Source organism: Nelumbo lutea, chromosome 3 (assembly GCF_056320005.1).
Source record: "Nelumbo lutea isolate HS-2025 chromosome 3, American lotus-T2T, whole genome shotgun sequence".
Lineage (NCBI taxonomy): Eukaryota > Viridiplantae > Streptophyta > Magnoliopsida > Proteales > Nelumbonaceae > Nelumbo > Nelumbo lutea.
Window position 1 is genome coordinate 19353951 of NC_142686.1, and position 26514 is coordinate 19380464.

A 26514-nucleotide genomic window follows, 5' to 3' on the forward strand; every position below is an offset into this window, starting at 1 on the left:
GAAACCGAACCGACTTAGTTCCCACTTAACTAAAAACTGAAATATCTGAAAATATATATTCCAATGTCTATATCTAAAAAATATATATTATGGAATATGTCAGATATATATTTCCAGAAAATATATATTTCAATATATTTGTATGTATATTTTTGTTTATATATATTTCTTAAATACATATTTCAGTTTTAAATATATTTCCTGGAAACTAGGTGGCCATGGGGGGCATGGATGAACTTAGAGCTGAAACCGACCCAAACTAATCCAACCCGACTCAAATAACCCAACCAAGTTGGGTCAGTTGAAAAAACTTCAGTAAACTAACCCAACCCGACCTGTGAACAGCCCTACGAACAAGGAAAATGTACTTCATATTTTGTCATGGTCGAAAGTATTGTGTAGTATGGGTTTTCAGTGCCACCAAAACGCCATTTGCTAATAAAGCATTATTTATTGGGAATTGGAGGATTATTTTAGAACCCCTCCAATGTATCTATTTACAAAATATTGGACTAAAAAAATTAAGAAAAAGAAAAAGACTCTTGCCTTTTGGAAATTCATTATACGCTATTCATTGATAATTTGAACCATGTTACTTGATTCAAACCTTGACATGTGTATGGTTATGTCAAGACTAGCAAGAGCAAGAAAGGTTTCATTATTATGAAGCTTGATATGATAAAGTGGAATGAGATTTCTTGAAAATGGTTATAATCAAAATCGGCTTTAGGAATAAATGCATTGATCAATAATGAACCTGGTAGATCTTTACCTTTTAGGGGGTGTTCTTTTTTTGGATTTTGAGATGGGGGAAAGTTGGTCAATGGGATTTTGGTTCCCATTGATCAAGAATCCTATGTTCTTTTTTCAGATTTATGTGGGGACCAGGGAAAGTTTATTTTCCTATGTACCACTTACTCGGGTAAGTGATACCCATCTCCTAGGTGGGTAAATAACTTTCCCACCTAGGGGGAAAGTTGTCAATACTTGAAATGGGACAAAAATGCCCCTTTTAATAATGAAGATTTATGGTTGAAATGGGCATTACCTTATTTACATGAGAAATAAAAAAAACATGGGTAAATGCATTTACCCGGGTAAGTGTTTCACAGGAAAAACTTACCCAGGTAACTGCATTAACCCAGGTAAGTAACTTACTGAAAAGCAAACAGGGCCTTAAGATAGGTTCAAGGTAGGGAGACCCTGACTTACCTCTTTCTTCTATGCTCTGAAGCTGAGACCCTCAAAGACTATGCACATGCCTCTTATCAATGGCTGAATTTTTCCAAATCTGAAATCCTTTTTAGTTCTAAATTGCATCTTAGACCAAGGAAAATCACAATTTTTGCTCAAAGTGTTAAATCTTTCCAAGTGTCTAGGTCTTTCAACTGAATGAGTAGAACCAAGTCAGATGTCTATAAAAACTTATCAAATAGGGTATCAAACAAAACAAGCTCTTGGTATGATATATTTTTATCTCAAACTAGGAAAAAAACCCTAATTAAACCTGTTATTACTGTCATTTCTTCTTATGCTTTGTCTTGTTTTCTTATCCTAAAGTTTGTGACATTCTAGTCAAAGAGTAAAGAAAGTTTTAGTGAGGGGAAAAGTTCTAGTGATCATAACAAAATTCATTGGTTGAGTTGGGAGCAACAAATTAGCAAAAACGAAGTGGATAGAGGCTTAGGTATCAAAGATCCTCATTTATTCAACTTAGCTCTTCTTTCTAAAAATACAGGATCTCCTCCCCTCAAAACTTTGCAAGCACCCTAAAAGTATTGGCATCTATAGACATATTGGGAACATCTCCCCATGAAGTTAACACATGTACAGCAGATATTCCCAATGTGTGGGCGGGTACTAGTGTTCAAGGTGCATGCAGAGTTTTGTGGGAGAGAAATCCAGACCCCTTTCTAAATTGGCTTGGAGGTTTGTTGCAAAAGAGAAAAATCTTTGATCTGAAGGCAGCCAAGCCAACTATTGTAAAGAGGGCTTTTGGAGTGGGCAAATCATCATTGTACTAGGCAGGAAGGTTTCCTATTTGGGATGATCCCCGGATTCCTCCTTTGGAAGGGACAAAAATTCATGGTTCCAACCACAAAACCGTTAACTTATAGGGGAATTCATAGATCATAAGATTTAGTTTAATCTCTTTATTGAACACATTGCTTCAAGTTCCAAGTATATCAATTAGCAATGGGACTTGGAATGATAAACTCATTTAGAAGTCGGATGGACATAGGGAATTTTCAATCAAATCAGCTTATTTTATTACAAAGAACTCTTTATCCCAAGAAAGTTTGTTTCCAAGTAGGCTGATTGTTATAAAGTTTAAACGGAGCCTGCTCTTGTCCCTTCCCATCGGACCAAAAAATTAAAACCTTTATTTGGAAATTAATCCAAAAAGCCATGTGCTAACCTAGATAAAACAAAGGCTATTCCCAAGTGGTAGACGCCCTCCTTGCACCAAAAGTACTGAGGCCCTCGTTTGGTTCACGGGAATAGGGGTTGGAATCGGAATCGGAATGGGTTATTTCGGTTCCAACTGTTTGATTGGGTGGAATCCGAATCTAGGATCGGGCTTGGAAACTTGTGGGCATGCACACTCAAGCCCAGGACCAGGCTTGAACAAAAAACCTAAGCCCAAGCCTTGAATTTGTGAATTAAGTTGGGCTTAGGTTGGTTGGGCCCAAGATTGATTTGAAAATTTGTGAGTCTAATGTGAGCTCGGGTTGGGCTAAACTATTAGGCCAAAACTTAGGCTAAAATTTTGTAAGGCCAAGCCGGGCCTTTTCATCTAAATTTCTTTAGCATCCCAATAGAATGTATTTTTTAAGTTACTTATTTTCATTTAAATGTATTTTTAAGACTTTACTAATTGTTTTAAAGTTATTAATTGTAATTATAAAAACATTTATTTTAAAATTTTAGTAATTAGTGTAATTTAACTATTTAATTTGATTAATTAAATTAATAATTAATTATTTTACTTCATTTACCCAAATAACTAACTTTAAATCTACTGTTCTTGTATTCTTATTAGCCCTTACAATATAGGGGCACCTCACTAGTGTAAATGAAAATGAGAATTGACATATAGAGGAGTTACTTATCCCTAAAACTGGCTGAGGTGTATTTTGTTTCAAAGTTATATCACATGTTTATATTTGGATTGACATATAGAGGAGGACAATTTGTAATTGTATCATTATTGAGAGCTATAGGAAGGCCTAAACTGACCTCACTATGAAAAGCCTACACTAATTGACCACTCAACTACTTGGTCATCCATAGAGGGATGAGGGAAGTTTGGTTACAAAGTAATATTGCTTCCTTGTTGGTTTTATATGGTTCTTTTTGTTTGTTTTTGTTTTAACTTTGGACTTTAGGTAAGGCTGGTGTGTTGGATAGATTGGGTTGGGTCGAGTCAGATTTTGGTTAAATCCATCCATTTTATAAATGGGTCATATGTTGGTTAATAAGTTAAATTGATATGTAACGTAAAGTAGAAGGATAACGCATCAACGATGCTGTGGTGTACTGGTTACCACGTTAGTCTTACACACTAAAGGTCCCCAGTTCGATCGTGGGCTGCATCATTCTTTTCTTTTGTATGTCTGAAATATTTTCCATTTATTTATTTATCTTTTAAACAAATCCCAACTGAACTCGCTCGAGTGTACATTTGGGCCGCCCGCTTCCAAACTGTTACAAGGAGAGAGAGGAAAGATGGTGACACTGGTGGTAGCTACTACCATCGATCCCGCCTCCATTGGCCCTGCCTCTGCGCTCTTAGCCATGCCCGGCTGGCACCCTGGTCCTTTCCTTCAGGTTTGCTCTCCAACCCCTTCACGCCCAAAAGAAAACTTTTGCATATATATTTTTTACTTCTTAATTCACGTCTCTCTTCTATATATTATTTACAGCTAGCCAGTCACAACCTAAACTGAACACCCATTCGCACTTCTTCAAGAAATTACAACAACTGTTTTTTCCCTCCCAATCCACAATTAAATCAAGTTGATAAAATTTCCCTCTATTCTGCTCTTTCTTGAACAGGTTATTGGTAGAAAATACTTGCATTTCTTATGATTCTAACAACTGGCACTTTAATTAATTAATTAAGATTAAGTGACACCTTTTGTTTTTAACCATTAAGTGTAAGTGATAATTCATCTTATGGCGGGTTCGTTAGGAATGATCAAAGGGCCATTGTTCACAAAATTTCTTTGATTAAATGGATTGGATTAGGATATACCAAGCTTCGTCAATGGAGAAGTGAGACTGTTAAAGCATGACAACAGCATTGTCGCAGAGGATCACCTTGATAAGCGTTGGGAGGAGGCCACCAATGAGGTTGTCGATGAGATCATATTTCTGAGCAAGCATACAGCTGTTTCAAATCGACCTGCCCTCACTGTTCATCCTATTGGTATCATTTTTACTTATCTTAATTTATAAAATGCTAGTGGAACAGTTTCCAGTTTGGTTTATTATAGTCTTATAATTTAATTCCGTTGTAGTTAAACGACAAAAGAATTTGAGGGTTTTCTTATTAATGTTAATGGTGTTCTTAGGGCTGTTATTTTGTCCATTCCTTTTAGGTATACCACATTTAAGAGAAGATGATGTTCCTCCTCAAGGTGGAAAGCCTGGATGGGCTGCACCTCCTAGTCCTCGGATAGGGCCATGGTTGAGGCTTCTAAAGAAAATTGCTGAGTCTCATAATTTAATTCCTGAGTTTGAGGTATCTTTCTGCTCCTATTAATTGGTCTTTTACTAGGCAAGCCTCATCTGTTCCGAGGCTCATTTTGTTGGGTACACCTCATCAAAACCTAGGTGCACCACACCTGGCTTGTAGCTATGTTGATGAGCTAACCTTGAATTTGATATCGAATAGATAGTTGTAGGTTGTACCGATTATGTTTATCGCTTAAACAGTTTTAGTGTATGTAGGACTTGAATACAAGGCTACAACCTTTGTGCTAATAGCATGATTCTATAAGATTATAACCAATTGAACTAAAAGGTTTTTTGAAATAGTTTATTTCTTTCATAAATTATCTTTTCATATTCTTGTATATTTCCTTTTGTCTTTCCCACAAGTGGCACCTTAATTCAGGAACATTCTTCACCTTGTGCCTTGCATCCCAAGCTCTAGTAACCCCTTGTGCTTCTAACTTATAAAATGTTGCTATTAATATTAGGGTTTTATGGTTTGGAGTTCGGGGGTTGAAGATATATATATATATATATATGCCACAATGACAGAATATACACTTCTTTTTTATTTGTGTGTGTATAGCCTTGTGCCCCAATACAAAGTTGGGTTTATAACTACTATGGACCAGAGTAGCAAATGTATGTTGTCCAAAGCATGGCTTACCTGATATGTTGTAGAATTCCTCTCATATGGAGATACAGAATCAATGATAAAATTTTCTTGTATGATAATGTGGTGTGTGAAATTGGCTCACAAAATAAATTACCCTTGTTTGGTTAATTTCATCACTTATTTGTTCTTAATAAGTAAATTGTGGGTTTTTTCTTTACTTTCCTCTCATGTAGGTCACTTTGGAGGGCACCCATCATGGCCCTGTGACCAATTCACCAACCATGTTTCTGGAGATTGGTAAATTTCTGCCCATTAACCCTATTAGCTCAATTAATTATTTGGTAACTATCACTTCAATATTTGCATGATTAAGGGGGTGTTCTACAACATGTTTTTTCTTAGAAGAGGTAAAAGAAAGAAAAAAAGATCCATGTACAACCTGATCTATACAGTGGGAAAATACAAAAAACATTAGACCACTATCCCATTTGTGATTACAAAAAGGTTTGCATACTGAAGGAGAGAACTAAGGGGAACACTATCTCTGGATAGGTGTGCCAAATGACCAGGATAACAGTTTCCCAACTATTTTCTGCCATACTTCCTCCTCTTGACAGCCTTCGTTTCAAAAGAGCCTTGAGTTTCTTTCCTTCCATATCGACCAGAACACTGCTTCTGGGACCAATTGCCATAGAATTTTCCCTTTCTTACTCAGACCATGGGTCCACCAGCCTTTTACGATGTGAATGTTTTTCTTTTTATTTGTTTTTCAAATTGTCACATCAACAAAAAACAAAAAAAATGTTCTTGAACTGTGTTTTTGTTCGGCCAAATCCAAGGTACGCTAGTAACCGACTCGAGGATGGGGAGGGAGTCGATGAGGACTGGGTAGCATTTTGTTTGGAGGAAGTCAAAAGTGATGAAGATTCTGAAGATAAGTCCAGCCTGGGCAGTGTTGGGGATGAATTTTCGTCTGAGGAAGAGCTTGAGGCAACTCTAAATCTGGAGTTGCTATTTACAGGAGAAGTAGAAGCTAAAAATCGAAGCAATACTCTATCTCGGCCTGACAGAGAGACAGTCAACAGAGTGGAGCACAGTCAAACTCTTGGAGTTGGAAACCCACGCTCACATTCAGAAGGACCATTACCAAATATTTCTGTTAACCAGGAGGTGTGTAAGCATTTTCCTATGACCTCTCAGCGGCAAGACGGGTACAATAGAGAGGGATAAACAAAAGGGTGAAAGAAGGACTCACTATTTAACACAAGAGATGGGAAGGCACTCTTTTCAGAATCAAGCCAAGGAGATAGGCGAACCCCACTCTCCAAAACAGGGCACGATAGACCAAACTAATACCCCCTGCACTCCCCTTCCAAACCAGTAAACTCCAAGTAACCATGTCCTTTCAGGTTTTGCTACTAATGAGTGTTCTATGTATGTTGTGCCAAATTCAGGTCCCATTCTAGAGATTGTAGCCTGTGTTGAAGAAGAAGAGGGAAGAGAGAGTAGTGAAGTTAGGGAGAGGAAGGAGAGTGGGGAGGGGATGCAGGAGGAAGCAAAGAGAAATAAAAGAATTTGGGAGATTCTGGAGAGGTTGTTGGATGAAATTGAGGAGAATTATTTACAGAAGGAAGGGGCAGAAGGGATAAACACTGAAAAAGCTAGGGAGGATGAAGGAAGTTTGGGGAGAAAAAGGCATGGAGTGAATAAGAAACCCGACAAAGGAGAACTGAGTAGTGAAGACTCTGTGGCAGCATTTGTAGGGAAGCTTGGCTGTAAATTGAAAGATCCGAATGATTGTTTTTGATAAATAACAAAAACCATTATTAATAGGTATTAGTAGAGAAGGATACAAGAGGAGGGGTAAAAACTCTTAACCCTCCCAATAAGTACAATTCAGTTTACAATAATGCCCTGAAAAAATTGACTCTTCCCACCCCCTTGTTTGGCCAATGAATCTGCCAAGGAATTAGCACCAGTGTTTTAAAAGGTGTGGGAGGCGTATGCCTGGAGGCACACCTCCCAGGTCAGGTGCTCCCAAAACACCCTGAGGCATATGACAGAGGCGCTGACACCTCTGAGGCGTATGACAGAGGCGCTGACACCTCTGAGGCGTACGCCTCAGGTGCAAGAGGCATATGCCTCTTGCGCTTTTTTCATGAGGCGTGCTAGAGGCATACACCTCATGCACCTCATGCACATCTTATATAAAAAGACAGAAAAAAAAAAGAAAAAAGAAAAAAAGGAAAGGAAAGGAAAGGAAAAGAAAGGGAAGGGAAAGAAAAAGAAAGAGAGAAATAAAAAGAGAAAAGGAAAGAAAAGAAAAGGAAAGGGAAGTGAAGAAAAGATAAGGGGAAAGAAAGTGGTTTGCCCCCTGCCCCTTCGGCTGGGGGGCTTTGCACCCCAGACCCCCCCCCCCCCCCCCCGCTTCGCTCACTCGCCTCTGCTTCGACAAGACCCCCCATTTCAACTAATTTTATGCATCTTTATTCTTCTTAATATAAAAGATTTTTATTAAAAATAAACAAAAAATGAGATCCCCCCTCTTAAGGAGGCTTACACCTCTTGCATTCTGAATAGACATGTTCATGGGCCGGGTAGCACGACGGCCCGCACCCCGGTCTGGCTTGGTCATGTAATTAGGCCCGTGGGCCTGACCTCGGGCCTAACACAGTAAGCCCGACTGTGTTTTGGGCTGGGCTCGGTATTTGTCAAAAAAACCCGACCCGACCCGACTCAGTATTATATATTTTATAAAATATATAATATGTATTTTATATATTATATAAAATATATAAATAATATAATATTTATTAATATATATATTTTTATTCTTTTCTTTATAATTTCAATCTCTCTCTCTATTCATCCGCTTCAGCAGTAATAATAGTAATAGTATAGGCTAAATTTTGGGCTCGGGCCCAGGCTCGGGCTTCGGGCTTTTTATGAGAGCCGGGCTCGGACCTTAGAAAAATCTGTTAATACAGAGTAAAAACCCGGCCCAAGCCCGGCCCGGCCCATGAACAGGTCTAGTTCTGAACTACGCCTCACGCCTCGCGTCACACCTTCGCGTTTTAAAACCTTGATTAGCACTCGTCTTAGTCCATTGAACTTGACTTCCAGGTTTTGAATGATCTGTCTAACTTTCTTTTTCTCATTTAGAAACTTCCACAAACTAGAATCGTCCTTCATCAACCAATTGATAGCCAACTTAGAATCACCTTCCACCATCAGTTTTCTGATATTTAACTCTTGGGCTCTTTTTAACCCTTCCAAAACAGCCAATATTTCAGCTCTAAGAGAATTCTCCCATCCAATAGAACCAGAATACAAAGCAATAATTCGACCTTCTCCATCCCTGAAAACTCCCCCTATACCCGACGGACCTGGATTTCCTTTGCTATTATCATCAAGATTTAGTTTAGTGAACCCTGAAGCTGGAGGAGACCAAACTGGGTTAGCTGAAATCTTCCTTGGAGCTGACCAAGCCACTTCTTTCCACTTCCTGACGATGTCTCCTTCTGAATAGTTTTCAAAGAGCTGCAAAGTCTTAGCCCAATGGACCACCCTTATAGAGATTAATTCAATGATGACACCCTTATTTCTTTCTTTCCCATGAAAGGTCCTTTGATTCATTTCCTCCCAGACTGTCCAACATACAGCTGCTCTTACACATCTCCACAGAATTTTCCCTCTCTTCTATTAGCCCCCTAACAGAAGTAGAATGGAATAGGCTTTGTACATTTGGGGGGGGGGGTCCACCTGCAACCAAAAAGAGAGAAAAACCAACACCAGATCTCTGAAACAAATGGGCAGGAAACCAGTAAATGATGACAAGACTCACCATTCTTCTTACAAAGGATTCACCAGTGCGGGGATAAACACCAATTTGGCCTTTTTCTTTGAAGTAAGTCTAAATGTAGTAGAAAAGGTGAAAGGAAGTAAAGGTAAAAAAGAGGAAGCTGAGTGAGGTTGAAAGACTAATGAGGGATGTGGAAGGAGTTAAAAGTTTTGATATTAAAGGGGAGAAAAGGAAAGGAAACAAGTAAAGTCAATAGAGGTTAGGGGTAAATAAGTAGAGAAAATGAAAATAATCAGCTAGAATGTTAGGGGTCTGGGAAGTGCTAGAAAAAGAGCAGTCGTTAAAGAGGCAATCAAGAAGATAAATCCGGATGTGGTAGTGTTGCAGGAGACCAAGAGGGCAGACTTTGATATCAGGTGGGCAAGGAACATTTGGAGAGTCGGGGGAATCAGTTGGGCTACGGCTTCTTCCTAGGGGGCAGCAGGGGGTATGGTGACAATGTGGAAGAATGATGTCCTCATAGGGTTGGAGGAATTGATAGGACAATTTACAGTTTCAGTTAAGTTTAAGCAAGTGGAGGATGGATTTGAGTGGGTTTTAACAAATGTGTATGGCCCAAATGGTTATAGAGAGAAGGGGGAACTATGGGAAGAATTGGGTGATATTAGGGGACTGTGGGAGGGACCTTGGTGTATAGGAGGGGATTTTAATGTAATCAGATTCTTGGAAGAGAGAAATAATCCTAGGTAGAGGGTGACCACTAGCATGAGGAAATTTAACCAGTTTGTGGATGCCTTTGAGATTAAAGAGATCCCATTGTCACATAGCAGATTTACATGGTCCAACCTCCAAATGAATCCTATTTGCTCTAAGCTGGATAGATTTCTTTTCTCAAATGATTGGGAAGAGCATTGGGGAAGCTTGACATCTAGGGCCCTTCCGAGGGTGACCTCTAATCATTGGCCTATTGTGATCTGTAAGGAAGAATTAAGAAATGCAGGGCCTGCTCCATTTAGGTTTGAAAACATGTGGCTAGGTCACCCGAGGTTTATTAGGAAAGTCAAAGAATGGTGGGTCGAGAGCAATCCTGCAGTTGAGTGGAGTGGAATGAGATTCCACAAGAAGCTCCAATATTTGAAAAATAGAATTAAGGATGGGAACATCCTAGAATTTGGGAGGCTGGAGGAAAGGAAACAATTTGTGACTACACAAATTGAAGAGCTGGACTTGAAGGAAGAGAGGGGATGTCTTACAGAAGAGGATAAGGAGCTTAGATGGAGATTGCAGAAATAGTTAAAGGATTATCTATTCAAGGAGGAAATAAGCTGGAAAAAATCAAGATGTAAGTGGTTGAAAGAGGGAGATAGGAATACAAAATTTTTTCATGTCGTGGCAAATGGAAGAAGGAGAAAGAGCTTCATCTTAAGTCTGGAAATTGAAGGAGTAACATTATCTAATCAAAATGAGATTGCATGAACTTTTGTTGAACATTTTAGATCTATCTTTAGAAGACCCATAAATAATAGAGTGTGGATTGAGGGACTAGTTGGGCCATCCTTCAGCTTAGAGGATAGGGAGTGGTTGGAGAGGAGATTTGACTTGGAAGAGGTGAAGGAGGTAGTTTTCTCTATGGATAGGTTAAAGGCACCAGGCCCAGATGGCTTTACAATGGCTTTTTATTAGGATTGCTAGGAGATACTGAAAGAGGATTTATTGATGGTGTTTGATGAATTCTATAACAGAGGAGTGATCAACCCAAGCTTGAACTCCACTTTCATAGCCTTGGTTCCCAAGAGAAAAGACGCAAACCACCTGAGGGGCTTTAGACCAATCAGTCTTGTAAATGGTTTATACAAAATCATAGCAAAGGTGTTGTCTCCAAGGATTAGGAAGGTGCTCCCTACCATTGTAGCAAATAATCTAGGAGCTTTTGTAAGGGGAAGGAAAATAACATATCAAATTCTTATAGTAAATGAAAGTGTGGAGGATTTCAAGAGATCAAAGAAAAAGGGGGTGGTTTGCAAATTGTATCTGGAAAAGGCTTATGATCTAGTTCATTGGTCCTTCCTATTGGAGGTGATGATTAACTTTGGGTTTGGAGATAGATGGTGCAGTTGGGTGATGGGTTGTATTCGGACTTGTCATTACTCTATTTTGGTGAATGGGACAGTGGAGGATTTTTTTTTCCGGCATTGAGAGGAATCAAACAAGGAGACCCTCTTTCTCCTTTTCTATTTACCCTGGTTACAGAAGTGTTGGGGAGGCTAATCTCTAGAGCAGATTCTAGGAATCTAATTAGGGGGTGGAGAGTTAGGAGGGAGAATGTACCACTTACTCACCTGTAGTTTGTAGATGATACAATTATGTTTTGTGAAGGTGGAGATATTGATTGGATTAGGAATTTGAAACTCACTATACAACTTTTTTAGCAAATGTCAAATCTTATAGTGAATTTCGAGAAAAGTTGTATAGTGGGGGTTAATTTGGGGGAAGGGGAGATACTAGAGTGTGCTGATATTTCGGAGTGTACAATGTCCAACTAGCCCTTAAATTACCTTGGCACCTTTGGGAGATAATCCATAGAAAGGGGGCTTTTGGACCCCAGTAGTGGAGAGATTTCAAAAGAGAGTTGCCTCGTGGAAGAAAAATTATCTTTCTCTTGGAGAGATAATTACCCTAATAAGGTCTACTTTAGCTAACTTGCTTGTTTACTTGTGCATCTTTCTTTAGAGCCATAACACAACCTACTGTTCCTATTGGCTTGTCTTTCCTTGTTAAAGATGTGTGGTGTAAACCTATTCCTCTGAAGGAGGGAAGTTTCTGTTGGGAGGCTTTTCTGGAAAGAGTTAATACAGGAGATTTGCTTCAAAGAAAAAGACCCAATAGATGTTTGTCTCCTCATTGGTGTGTCCTCTGCAAAGCTGCTGGTGAATCTGGGTTTCACTTACTAATTTCTTGTCAATTTGCAAATTTTATTTGGGAATGGTTTACCTCTTTGTTTGGGTGCAGGTGGAACTCTCCAACAAATGTGCAAAGCTTGTTTAATTCCTGTCCTCCTAACCAGCCAACAAAAAGGGCAAAAGACCCAATAGATGTTTGTCTCCTCATTGGTGTGCCCTCTGCAAAGCTGCTGGTGAATCTGGGTTTCACTTACTAATTTCTTGTCAATTTGCAAATTTTATTTGGGAATGGTTTACCTCTTTGTTTGGGTGCAGGTGGAACTCTCCAACAAATGTGCAAAGCTTGTTTAATTCCTGTCCTCCTAACCAGCCAACAAAAAGGGCAAAGATAATGTGGAGATGTGTTGGTCTATCTGGGAAGAAAGGAACTTAAGGATCTTCTCAGAGAAGGAGAGAACTGTGGAAGCAGTGATAGAAGTGATTCATGTAAGGGTAACTCATTGGCTGAAGACTTTGGACCTATTTGCAGAAATTTCAGTAGATGATCTGCTTAGGAATTGGAAGGAGATTGCAGATTCAGTTTCAGTTAGGAAGGTTTCAAGCTCTTACTGGATGCCCCCCCCCCCCCTCTTGGTTTTGCCAAACTGAATTTTGACGGCAGCAACATGGGCAATCCAGGGCCCTCCAGTATTGGGGGAGTCATGAGGGATGAAAAGGGGAATGTGATAGCCATGTTTTCTGGGCCAATTGGAATAGGAAACTCTTTGAAGGCTGAGATTTTAGCAGCTTTGGAAGGGATTCAAAGGGCTAGGGACTTGCACATAAACAGGCTGATCATACTTCATAGAAGGAGACTCTGAGACTGTAATCAACTGGTTAAAAGAAGACAACTCAAGATATGGAGCTACAGCAATGAAAAGAGGAAATTTAAATGGTTGACCAAAGATATGGAAGTTCAATGCACATGGATAAAGAGAAGTGCAAATTCTTTTGTAGATGGCTTAGCTAGACAAGGGGTGGATAGGAGCTCTGTTTTTTGGGCTCAGCTGTAATTGTTTTTGTTTTTTGGGTGTCTAGTGACAGTTTTGGGGAGTTAAGCTATTTTAGCTCCGTTTCTATGTATTTTCAATCTTTAACCAATTAATGAAATCTCTGTTATTGATTAAAAAAAGAAATTATATAATTTATGGAACATGATATTGAATAGCTAGATGAAAGCATTTCTTTAAAATAAAAAATCAAGAATATGTTTTTTGGTTATAGCTTTGAAAACAACAGAAAAAAACACATATATAACCAAGAACATGTTTTCTGCAATTTTGTTTTAAGAACCAATTTGTTTTTAAACCAGCTCTTTCTTTTGGAATTTGCAACAAGAAAAACAATTCACACAGGAGAACAACCCCCAAGTCTTTTTGTTTCTTTTTCTTTTTTTTTTTTGATAGGAAACGGTAACTTTCATTAGATAAAACCATAAGAAACAACTGTCACCTTCCAAAGTAAAAGGTGACCCCTGAATAACAAAAATCTTACAACACTGCACACAACAAAAACTCCAGATTCACCCCTTGTTTTGCTAGGTTGTCAGCTAAAGCATTTGCTGGCCTCCTAGACCAATACACTTTTGCATCCAGCTCCCTTGTGAGGCTCAATAATTCCCTTGGCTGTTGTCTAAGGGACCATGTTCCCAAGTCTTTTTGTTTCTTCATTTGATAGATGATAAATTATCTCCAGGAATTTGCATATTTTTGGCTTGTAGCATTAATGGGCATGATTATAATGGGTCCAAAGCAATCCTATAATGTCTTTCTTGGAAGTTCATCTTGATATTCTTGTACATCTTGTTATTCATTAACATGGTTTTATATCTTGGAAATTTATGCTAGTCAAATAATTTTAGTGTTATATCTATGGGTTATTTACTAGTTATGCTTTCAGAGTTCTACTAATTTGTTTGTGGAGTACCCCTTTTTGGGGTGTGCTTACTTCAAGTGTTGGGTAGGTGCAGAGGGTATTATTTATTTATTTATTTATCTGATCAATAACACAATTCATTATATAATATCAATAAAAATTACAAAGAGGAAGACAAACTTTCTTTTCTTCCAAATACAGTTTGAGCCCCATGAACGGAAAAAAGAGAAAGAGAAAGGGAAAAGAAAAATAAAATTACAATTATGCCCAAAACATTGACTCCCTCCCCACCCGCTAACCCATCAGCAAAAGAATTAGCTGATCTTTTTACCCAAATGATTTTAACTTCCATTCCTCAAACCAGCCATCTAAATTTCCTCCTTACATTACTGTAATGCCATAAACCACTATTGTCTTTATTCATCCATCCTACCACCACCTCCAAATCCCCCTCAATTATGAGTTTGTTGATATTCATCTCCCTAGCTTTCTGTATTCTTTCCATAACTACATGGATCTTGGCTCTAAGAGAGTCACTCCAATTGGGCCTGAAAACATGGCTAAAATAACCCCATTCTCATCCCTGAAAACACCCCCAATCCCTGATTGTCTAGGATTCCCTCTGCAACTCCCATCAAGGTTTAGTTTTATGAAACTTGCAGGTGGTGGGTGGGGGGGGGGGGTCCAAGACACACTCATCACTGTTTTGGTCTGGGAACAATTAGCAATCTGATGAGTTACCGCTCACCTTGGAAGCCCCTTCGAGGGTAGCTTAACCTCCTAAAACAGAAGATGGGGGCAAGAGAGGGGAAAGGTAGGAAGAAAATGACTTAGAGAGAGATGGAAGGGATATTCATTCACGCCACTTATTACATGATTAGGGCCTTATATAGCTGGCCTACATGTATGCAATCATGGAGAGAGTATCTTTTGGTGTCAATGTAACTAACTCTATGAGGCTTTGAGTGTAACTAACTCCAGGAGGCTTTGTCATGTGTCACGCTAGCCTCTCTGTCTTCTAGTGAAATGTTGTTCGGTGGTGGCCTGCTCCACTCCTATAGTTGGGTTCGGAGGGAGTGTTTGGGTCCCAACAATTTCTCCCCCCTTAGCATTGACCTTGCCCTCAAGGTCTAGGTTTGGAAACCTCTCGTTCAGCCTCAAATAAGGTTCCCAAGTGGCATCATCTGGAGGAAGCCCAACCCATTCTACCTTGGCTTCTGGCACAACTTGACCACTCGTCGAACCCAACGGAAATCCGCAATTCTGATAGGCTCTGTGTCAATGTCCTCTTCTTCAGTGAATTGGGGTAAGTTCGGTGAGACAGGTGTATGATTTCCCACCGCCTTTTTAAGAAGTGAGATGTGAAACACTGGATGAAGCTTTGAGGTTGCAGGGAGGTCCAATTGATAAGCAACAAGGCCCACTCTCTCCAGAACCTTATAAGGCCCATAATACCTGGGTGTTAGCTTGTGCCAAGCCCGTCTTACTACCGAGATTTGGCGGTAAGGTTGGAGCTTAAGGTAAACGAAGTCACCCATCTGATATTCTAATGGGCGGTGGTGAGTGTCATAGCGGGCCTTCATTCGCTGTTGGGCTTTTGTCAAGTTGGACTTAAGTAATCTAAGAATCTCGTCTCTCACAAGTAGACGGGTATCTACTTCTGCCACCTTGGATGACCCATATTCATAAGGTAATATGGGAGGAGGTTCTCTACCATTTAGAGCTTTGAAGGGTGTCATTCCAGCAGCCGACCAATAAGTCGAATTGTACCAGTATTCTACTCACGGAAGCTAGTGAGCCCACTGTCTAGGCTTTTCCCCTATAAAACATCTAAGGTAGGCTTTCAAGCAACGATTAAGAACTTCAGTCTGCCCATCAGTCTACGGGTGATAACTCGTGGAGGGGTGCAATTGGGTTCCTTGCAACCGAAAATATTCCTTCCAGAATGAACTCAGGAAAGCAGGGTCCCGATTTGAGACAATGGATCTTGGGGTTCCATGCAGCTTGGCGACGTCCCGGATGAAGATGTAAGCCACCATTGTTGCGGTTTAAGGGTGAGATAATGCAGGGAAATGGTTGTACTTGGTGAGACGGTCAACCACTACCATGATAACCTCCTTTCCTGCTGAACGAGGAAGACCTGTGATGAAGTCCATGGAAAGGTCTTCCCACACTTGATCTAGAATCTTGAGGGGTTGTAGAAGGCCAGCGGGAGACTGTGATGAGTATTTCTGTTGTTGGGAGGTTTGGCATTCGGATACATAGTGCAATACATCCTTACGCATTCCTACCCAATGATAGTGGTTGTTGAGCCTCTTTAGGGTCCATAGTACCCCTGAGTGCCCTCCCAAGGTGGAGTCATGAAACAACCTTAGCAGTTCAGCTTTGTGGGCCGAATTCTGGGCGACAACAAACCAACCCCTAAAGAAAAGATCAGGCCCCACAACTTGGTAACCAACAACTTGTGAAGGGTCTCGCCTTCACTTATCTCTAATGACCTGCAACTGCGGATCAGACTTGGCTTCTTGCCGTATAGCTTCAAACAAAGGGAAGCTGGGCTGAGAGCAGGTCAGATGGGCTAACTCTTCTACTCGTGACAAGGCATCGACTACTTTGTTTGCGGGCCCCGACTTATATTCTATGAGGTAGTCAAAGCCCATCAGTTTACTAAGCCATTTTTGCTGCTTTGAGGTGTGCACCCTTTGCTCTGCTATGTACTTCAAACTTCGTTGGTCTGTCTTAATAACAAATTGGCATCCCAAGGTATGCACGCCACTTTCACACTGCCATTACCACAACCATCATTTCTTTGACATAAGTGGACTGACTTTGGTGAGCTGCTAAGAGAGCCTTGCTGAAATAAGCAATGGGCTGCCCCTTCTGCATCAAGACGGTCCCTACTCCTACACCCACGCATTACATTCTATTTCAAAGGGCTGAGAGAAGTCTGGAAGAGTGAGGACTGGAGGGCTAGAAACTGTTGTCTTCAAGTCTTCAAAATCCCATTGGGCTTTATCAGTCCAACTAAAGGAATCCTTCTTTAATAGACGCGTTAGAGGGGTGGCCATAAGCCCATACCCCTTAATGAAGCGCCTATAATATCCGGTAAGCCCAAGAAATCCCCACATAGCCTTTACAGTAGTGGGCTTGGGCCACTTCTGGATGGCGTCTACCTTTTCTAGGTCTGCCATGGCCCGACCTACTGCAACCACATGGCCGAAGTATTGAATTTGTCCTTGTCCAAAGGGACACTGTCATTTTGGCATGTAACTGGTGTCCCCTTAGAGTTGTGAGGGTGAGTTTCAAATGTTCCATATGTGTGTCCCAATCCCTGTTGTACACCAGAATATCATCGAAAAACACCAGAATAAATCACCTTGGGAATGGCCTGAATATGTCATTCATGAGGGCCTGAAAGGTGGAGGGGGTGTTGGTGAGTCCAAAAGACATAACCAAAAACTCATAATGGCCATCGTGGGTCCTAAAGGCCATCTTGTGGATGTCAGCCTGGTGGACCCAAATCTAATGATACTCGGACCATAGGTCTAATTTGGAGAACACTCGTGCCTCTCCTAACTCATCTAGTAGTTCATCAATGAGGGGTATAGGAAACTTGTCTTTCACGGTAATCTGATTCAAGGCCCGGTAATCTACGCAAAAGCGCCAACCACCATCCTTCTAATTCACTAAGAGTACAGGAAATGAAAAAGGGCTGGTGTTGGTCTGTATATGCCCCTTTTCCAATAGTTTTCTCACTGCCTTCTCAATTTCCAACTTCTGAAAGTAAGGGTATCTATATGGCCTCACATTGGCCGGTTTAGAACCGGGTAAGAGAGGTATCTGATGATCATGAGCCCGGGGTGGAGGTAATTGGTTCGGCTCCTTGAATACATCGCCAAACTAATCGAGTATCGATCGTAAGGCCTCGTGTTGGGCTTCTGTGGGATGAACATAGCCGTGGTTGTTCAGAATTGGGACTATGGGCCGAATGCTTAAGTGCATAAATATGGGTTGGCCAGCATCCTTGGAGGCCCGTATCATGGAGGCTAAAGTGTCACCTTGTGGACTAAGGGGCCGCACCCCTTGTAAATGACAAGTCTGGCCATCCTGGTGAAAATCCATTGTCATTTTGGGTGAATCACATAGAGCAGGGCCTAGGCCAAGCAACCAATGAATCCCCAAAATAATATCAGCCCCCGAGAAATCCAATGGGTGGAGATCCACCAGAAAATTATGGCCTTGTATGAGGATTTTTTTCCTTCTTACATACACCATTACACGACATCTAACTCCCATTAGCCACATGGATTGAAAAGAGAGGAGTGGGTTGTATGGCCATACCTAGTTGCTTAGCCAAACGACAAGTGATGAAATTCAGGGTAGAGTCACTATCAATCAAAATCATCACTGTCCGGCCCACCAATCTTCCTTCTACGCGCATGGACTGAAGAGAGGTGAGGCCCATGAGGGCGTGTAAGGAGATCTCGGCCCCGTCAGGTTTTGGTCCGTCTGGAATCAGTCCACAATCATTTAAGTGCTCTGGGTCTATCTCTTCCGGCTCTTCCTCTGTCTGTAGGAGAAACACCCGCTGGACCCGGCATTTATTGCCCGGTCCAAACTTATCATCATAGTTATAACAAAGGCCTTTCTCGTGTCGGGCTTGCATCTCAGCCCATGAGAGACATTTGAAGGGCATAGTGGGCCGGGCAATATGGGCTTCTGATGATCCCCAGCCAGTTTCATGGGCTGCTGATCGACCCGTGGAGGAGTCCTCAAATTCGGGTAGGTCGGTTTGCTAGCTCTACGAAGGTCGTCGATTCTTTCTTCTTGCAGGCGAGCCAATCCCACCGCAGCCATGACAGTCGCCGGACGGAGAGCCCTCACCTCTAGACGAATATCTTCCCTGAGACCTCCCACAAAACATCCTACTAAGGCTTTCTCCGACTAGCCGTGTACCTTGGTCGCCATCCGCTCGAACTCGAGCTGGTACTCTGCTACTGTTTTAGTCTGCTTTAACTGAGTGATAAGCTTGTCGTAGTCCACGAATGCCATCGGCCCAAAGTGGATGCACAAAGCTTCGGTGAACTCCACCCAAGTTACCTGGGTATGATTCTGGCGATACCACTGGATCCATAGAATCACGTCTCCTTCTAGATGAATGGAGGCGATGGAGACACGCTGGTGTGCAGGAGTTTCGTGCTATTCGAAATATCTTTTTGCTCGGAAGATCCAAGGAATGGGATCTCCACCGGAATAGTCGGGAAAGTTGATCTTAGTGACTTTTTCGATGGGGTAATACCTTGTTCTTTGGCTACTGGAAGCAAAGGCTTCCGCTCCTGCTGGGTGACTGGTCTCGCTGGACTGTTGCTGAGAGGCGAAGCTGGAGACGACCACTTTGAGTTCCTTGAGTTCGTTCAACACCTAGTGGAATCCAATCTCAAGCTGGTCGACCCTATCATCCACCGTAGTGGAACGTGTCTGTGGCACTGTGAAGCCTGGGATTTGGATAGCCTCGCTCTAATACCAATCTGATGAGTTACCGCTCACCTCGGAAGCCCCTTCGAGGGTGGCTTAACCTTCTGAAATAGAAGATGGGGGGAAGAGAGGGGAAAGGTAGGAAGAAAATGACTCAAAGAGAGATGGAAGGGATATTCATTCACGCCACTTATTACATGATCAGGGCCTTATATAGCTGGCCTACATGTATGCAATCATGGAGAGAGTATCTTCTAGTGGCAGTGTAACTAACTCTGGGAGGCTCTGCTGCGTGTCATGCTAGCCTCTCTGTCTTCTAGTGAAATGCTGTTCGGTGGTGGCCTGCTCCACTCCTATAGTTGGGTTCGGAGGGAGTGTTTGGGTCCCAACACAATCTCACCCCACTTCCTTAACATGTCATCCATTGTATAATTTTCATCCACTGTACGACCCTTACAAGGATCAGAGCCCTCAGTTCTTCAGCACCTCTCTCTACTTAAGAGAATATCCTGGATTTTCTTTCTTCCCATAAGGACCAGCATACCGCATCCCTCAGTCCTCTCCACATAGTCCTTCCCCTTTTCATATGCTACCTGAAAAAAGAAGGGGAAAACAGATTTTGCAAATTTTATTGGTTATCAATGTGTATTTGTTTATGACATGTAGACAGGGATTTGGTTGTCCCCATGATCACTCTAAGGATTTTCTGTTTTCTCCCAATTAAAAAAAAAAAAAAGATCAGAAGGAATGATGGGTGTGGGAGTGGGCACTGAAGACTAAAATAAATGAAAAAAAAATAAAGAAAAAGAAAACAAGGGATGTCTTGGTTGTGAATTTCTTGGTCTACACCCTCATGTGGAAAAAACTTTTTCACTGGAAATTGAAGGAAGGAATCTATCTATGACAGTTGGACTAACATTTTTTAATGTGGGAACATGTTTGGAAGGTAGATTAAGATAGTCATGAACCATAAGTTGTGTGGGAGGATTTGGGTGGAGATCTTACTTTGTATACATGAGTGAGTAGATCATCTGACAGATGAAACAGGTTGCTGAATCTGCCTTTGTTCCTCTTGAAAAAATTCCCTACCCATATGCAGGTTAAACTCTAGGGTTTGTTATTTAGGCATACTGTGGTACTTGGAATTTTAAAAAGCGTATTGGGAGATGAATTTGGTTAAGCCTAGCATAGAACATTGCATTGACTAGTGATGGTAGATCTGGCTTACTTCATTTCAGTATGATGGTACTGAACTTTATTCTGTTTGAACCTATCAGTTTTGATTTATCATATATAAACTTCTGTAGAAACCTTTTACCTTATGTCTGGTTGGTTTCTTTTGGTTGTTACAGGTAGTACAGCAGAATACTGGAAGAGACAAGATGCTGCACAAGCCATTGCATTAGTTGGGTTCCTTTCATAACGCCAAGTATTTTGAGTGTTGATGTGTGGTGTTTAACTAAATTTCTTTTCTCTGTCTTTGGGGAACTATTGGATTTCTCTGTCATAACAATATGAGCATTTGTTTAGATGTTTCCATCTATGTTCTTAACAGGGACAAAAATTGGCATAAACTGTGTACTTGCCCATACTAAAACTGTGTGTGTTTATCATTATTTGTGTCTGTGTGTTTTACTGTTTTCACTCCACATCCCCTTTTGTAAAGAGAGAGAGAGAAGCAAGGATAATTTCAAAGAGGAGAGAAGGAAAAGAAATTGTGAATGATATCAACTTTTCTTGCTTCTGTAGTTTTGTTTACTTGACTGATAATTTTATATAAAAACAAACCCATAAGAAGCTGCTGTATTTTTCGAAGTTCTAATCATTTTGTTAACAAACTTTTTGTTGGTGGTGCTTGAAGCTAGTATGGGAAGGACTTGGGCTTGGGGGATGTGGCGCTGTAGGAAATTGGAACAGGTATGCTAAATATAACCAAGTTTTTCAGTGGAACTTTTTAAGAGGCTTTTTCTGAATAAATTATTTAATGTCTGAGAAGATGTTTGATTTTATTCCTTTATCATTGAAGTACAACTCGATTATTTTAGATATGATATTTGAAATTGCTCCTGTTTCAAGGAAAACTCAAAGAAGATTTTCTGAAACCATACAATTTTTTTTTTCCCAGAAGAACATATACCTACATTCTGCTTGGGTGGTGCTGGGTGGCAGTGGTCCAGATTCTAATAATCAGGATATTTAATGTCTGGGATAGAATTTGAGACAAAAATGCACACTTTCATTTCTTTTCAGTTTTTCCTGCCTGTCTAAACATGTAGATACCTATAAGCTCTTTTTTTTTCTTTCTTTCTTTTTTTAATTATGTTGGTCTAGACAAACAAATGTTTAAGGTAAAATGTTACCATACAGTTTGGCCAACATGATTATAAGCTTCTAAAATCAAATAGTAGAACTATATGACAAGCCTCAATTGTCAGGCTATCCCATGTCCCTGTCAAGCAAATAGTTTCTATACTAGCTTCCTTTAGGTAAAGTTTAAATTTGTTATCTAAATTCTAATTTACCCCTCCCCACCCTATTTTTATTCCTTGTGTGCACGGGGGAAGTTCATACTTTAAATACTTGAGTACTTATTTTCTAATGAAGCAGGAGTAGTGACAGAAATAAAGTGCTTCTGGGAATAGGTGGTGGACATTATGCACCTAGACATATGGATGTTGTTCTGTAAGTTCTTATTCTGTTACACTTTTTCTTCTCTCCATAGTTTTTCTTGAAAATCTGATTTCTGTGCCAACTGTACCTAAAACCATTTTATTGGTCTCTAGAAGTTACTTGTGATCGGCGTGAATGTGATTGGGTACAAGTTACAACAATTGTTTTTTTTTTTTTGATAGATTACAGCAATTATTAGTTTGATATTGGGTCCTATACTTCTGAACTCGGACACATAAGTTTTCTTTTATATTAGCATATACAAGAGGAGCAATGTTTTTTTGCATTTTATTTGAATGCTAATATTTCCTCCTTAGTTTATAAACCCTTTTCTTGGGGAAAAATAAGGACAACCTTAGGAATTTGAAGTAGGAAAGATCGGTTTAATAGTATAATGTTATAGGGATTTCCATGTAACACATTATTACAAAAACCTGCCTTATTTATAGATAAAAAAATGATAGCTGTAGAGCTACATGTATCTCCAGCCTCTAGTTTTTTATTTCTTTTTTTAATTTTTTGAAACCCTTTATCTAGTTTCTTGTTTGTTTTATTTGATATTCTCTCTCATCTAGATTGCCTTCTTTGCCTAGGAACCAATCCAAACAGGTTTTTTGATCCTATCATAACAAGGAGCTTAGAGACCAAACCAGGCCTTTTTGCCTAGCACATATCTGTGCTTGTGCATGCCATGTACTCCTTTTGGGTGAGTGTGTTCCTTTCATTCTTCTGCTAATAAAGGTTCTTTTGCAAATATTTTCAGAAAAGATGGTGTTTGGGTGGGCCACCTTCTTTCTGGATATTCCTTGCCAATGGAAGATCCGGGCCAATCAAAAGTAGACACAAATGTGAAAGACATTGGTGGAACGTGGAAGCAGTCAATTAGAGTAGCATTTGAAGCCACCCAATCAGCTTTTCCAGGTGGAGAAGTTCTTGCACATCTGGATCACAAGTAAGTTATCAAGGAATAAGGATTTGACAAATGAAGGTTGATTATTTTATCATAATCAGCCCAAAAATATCTTAATGGCATATTCATTCCAATAATGTACAGTCAGTGCACAATCGTTCCCATGTGACTAAGGTCCCCAAGTCAAGGGTGCAGATACAATTATATAGTTGTTAGAAGTTCAATTCAAGATGCATAAATTCCTGACTAGAGATTGGGGCAAAGGATATATGGAATTAAGATAAAATAATGGAAAGGGAAGATATCAGTAAAGAAGCTGTCCATTCTGTATCTTTTGTTTTTTTGGTAATAAGTTGTCCATTCTGTATCTGGTACCCATAAAAGTAGCATATCCATAGCTACATGCTTTCAGTTGTCTTGCCTGAAATTCTTCAGGCATCATATTTTAGTGCTTGACTTGGTTATTTTTGGTAAGTTGGACCTTACTTGGTTGCCTTTAATGTGTAATGTTACACAGTAAAATGGTCAGCTTTTGTTCCTTTGCTGTTTGCTTGGAAGAAGAAAAAAAATGTGCAAAATCTTTCTCCTTCTCACCTTATGTTATGAACAGAATAAAAATGAACTTAAGGCTGCTGTTACTATGCTTTTAATGTTGGTCAGAGGTGTCCTAGAAGCTCTTGGAATTGTGAAGGAGTAACTGTTCTGATGGGTGTACAACCAGATAGAAAAATGTGATGATGGGTGAAAATTGCTGGAAAGAATAGTATATTCTCTGAAATTTGCACATACATTGTTTCAGGTCAATGTTGCAGATGACAAATCTAAGGGACAATATTGCTGCTCTAGCTGCATAGAACCTAGAGGAATGCTAGCCACGCAGGTTGGTCAAAACCATATTTGAATATGGTGCTTTTCTTGAAGACCAGGGATCCCATGCATCATGTGGGACTCGGTCTGTTATAAGTTTTTCTTTCAAACACTGGGTCCCTCATGAAGCATGAGATTTATGGCGATCTAGATACCACGTTTAAAGATGGTTTAACCAACCATTATCACATTGGGGAGGAAAGGAATCAACGGACCTTTCATGGGAAAGAAAGAAATAAGGGTGTAATCATTGAACTGATTTCTATAAGGGTGATCCATTGGGTTAAAACTTTGCAAAGTTTTGAAAATTATTCAGGAGACATCATCAGGAAGTGAAAAGAAGTGGCTTGGTCAGCTCCAAGAAAGAATGTATCCCACCCAATTTGGTCCCCTCCAGTTTCAGGTTTCACTAAACTAAACTTTGGTGGTAGTAGTGAAGGAAATCCAGGTCTGTCGGATATAGGGGGAGCCTTCAGGGATGATGAAGGTCGGATTATTGCATTGTATTCTGGTTCTATTGGATGGAGGGACTCTCTTAGAGCTGAAATATTGGCTGTCTTGGAAGGGTTAAAAAGAGCTCAAGAGTTAAATATCAGAAAATTGATAGTGGAAGGTGACTCTAAGTTGGCTATAAATTGGTTGATGAAGGATACTTCTAGTCCGTGGAAGTTTCTGAACGAAAAAAAGAAAGTTAGACATCTCATCCAAAATATGGAAGTCAAGTTTCAATGGTTAAAGAGGTGTGCCAACTCCTTGGCAGATTCATTGGCCAAACAAGGGGTGGGAATAGTTAATTTCTTCTGGGCAACATTGTAATCTGAATTGCTTTCTTGGGAGGGCTAAGAATTTTTACCCCTCCTTTTGTACCTTTTCTATTATTATCTTTTAATAAAAGTCTCTGTTATTTATCAAAAAAAAAAAAAAACATTATCACATGGGAGCCTAAATGCATTTGAAAAGTAATGCTAACTGAATTGTTTCGTTGTTAATTGGCTATTAAACTTCTAATTTTTTGCATTTTATTGGATTATGTTTCAATGTTCATTTAGGGTCAAAGAGCATATTATGTATACCAATTATAACTGCATGTAGCTATTTAGTTACACACATGTGCACATTCAGACACAGGGAGTGGTTCATGGATGTTCACATGTGCATCATTTTATAGAACCACTTGGTCCTCAGATTCATGTCTGACAGTCTGAATTTGTTTTTAGCTTTTTTCTTTTTCTTTTTTTTAATCTGTTTGGTAGTAGCTTGGACTACCTGAATTTCATACACGGAAGCAAGTCAGTAACCAGGCTTTTGTTTTAATTTTTATTGCAGGAGTTTTAAGGGCTGGCAGAAAAGTGCTATTATGGGTTTCCTTGCTGAACAGAATATTCGTGTTGGCAAACCAGAAGAATTCTTCTGATTATCTTTTGAGCGTTACTGATGATTGACTGCTGCTTATCATATTCTGCTATTTAATTATTTTGGGGTGGATGGAGGTGAAATGCACTTATCCAAGTTAATTGCAGTTATAATTTTTTACTTCGTAAAATATTTTTTAGTCTTGTAGGAGGGCACACTGCCTATGTTATAGTTTTCTTTCCAGAGAGATTCTTATGTACCAAATTTTGAGTTGCAGAGAAATCTACACATTAAATTTCATTATTTCTAGAATAAACCAACCCAAAATAAGCGATTCATTACTTGTGAAACCCATGCAACAACAAGGACGAACAGAGCAGTTCCAAATTGTCTCTGAAGAAATGGTTTTTCCATGATATGTTGGATGTGGTTGGACCAACCAAACCAGACTTGTAGCAGATGTGTGCAGGTGCAGCCAAGTTCTTACTAATGCAGTCGGAGTCGACTATATGGGATTGTTGTTTCTTCCCGAGCCAGAGCCTGTAGCAATAGGATTATAGGAATATTTTCAATTGAATTTCAGGCCTCTTTTAAGGTTTAGCAATGACTGGCCAATCTGTACACCCAATCACACAGCCATTTCTATTTTCAAGAAACAAGAAACAAACTACTATTTACAGGATGAGGCTGGATGGTGGCTAACGTCTTGTTTGTCCCACCTAGATATCTCCTATTCCAAAATTGCTAATCAGATCTCAGATGTTTATTAATCCCACCGTCTATTCTTGAAGAATGAAAGAGGAAACGGAGAAACAAGCACTATGAGTTAGTTCAACTTCTAGCATAGATTTCAAAGCTCTTACACTTTAGCTCTTGATTCAAAGCTTGCCACTTGTGCAGATTAGGTGAGAGGCTCAACTTCTCTGAAATTTCTCGCTAATGGAGGAGAAAAAGAAGCTTCTGATAGATGTTGAAGGTTGTGCTTGTGTGCTTGCGCATGATATTAGAAAAGAAAGTCATCTATTCAGTTTTATTTTCAAGTTAAGCCAAACATATGGAAAATTATCCTAAGGGTCCGTTTGCTTTGTGGGATTGGGGTCTGGAATTGGAAATGGATTCTAACTGTTTGGTTGGGTGAAATTGAAATCCCAATACTATTTCTGGTGGGATGGCATTCCTCCCCCACCCACCTAGAATCCATTCAACCAATTCTGGTTCCAGTCTGAATCAAACAGTTGAGGGGATTAGACCATTCTGATTCCGATTCTGATTATAAATCAAATGGATC

General features: G+C 40.0%; 1 protein-coding gene across 4 annotated transcripts; it reads left to right on the plus strand.

The window, feature by feature from the left end:
* Window positions 1-3588: 3588 nt before the first annotated feature.
* LOC148863382 (D-aminoacyl-tRNA deacylase-like) lies at window positions 3589-25529 on the plus strand. Of its 4 annotated transcripts, none has more exons than XM_088977148.1 (9): window positions 3589-3831; window positions 4252-4432; window positions 4605-4747; window positions 5569-5632; window positions 20779-20831; window positions 21288-21343; window positions 22031-22108; window positions 22860-23048; window positions 25200-25529. In XM_088977148.1, exons 1-9 carry the CDS (start codon window positions 3730-3732, stop codon window positions 25285-25287), a joined length of 954 nt encoding a protein of 317 aa, XP_088833274.1. In that variant the 5' UTR covers window positions 3589-3729; the 3' UTR covers window positions 25288-25529. The 4 variants fall into 4 exon arrangements, with proteins under 4 accessions (XP_088833274.1, XP_088833275.1, XP_088833276.1 ...); XM_088977149.1 differs by having other exon boundaries at window positions 22034-22108; XM_088977150.1 differs by lacking the exon at window positions 22860-23048.
* Window positions 25530-26514: the final 985 nt, after the last annotated feature.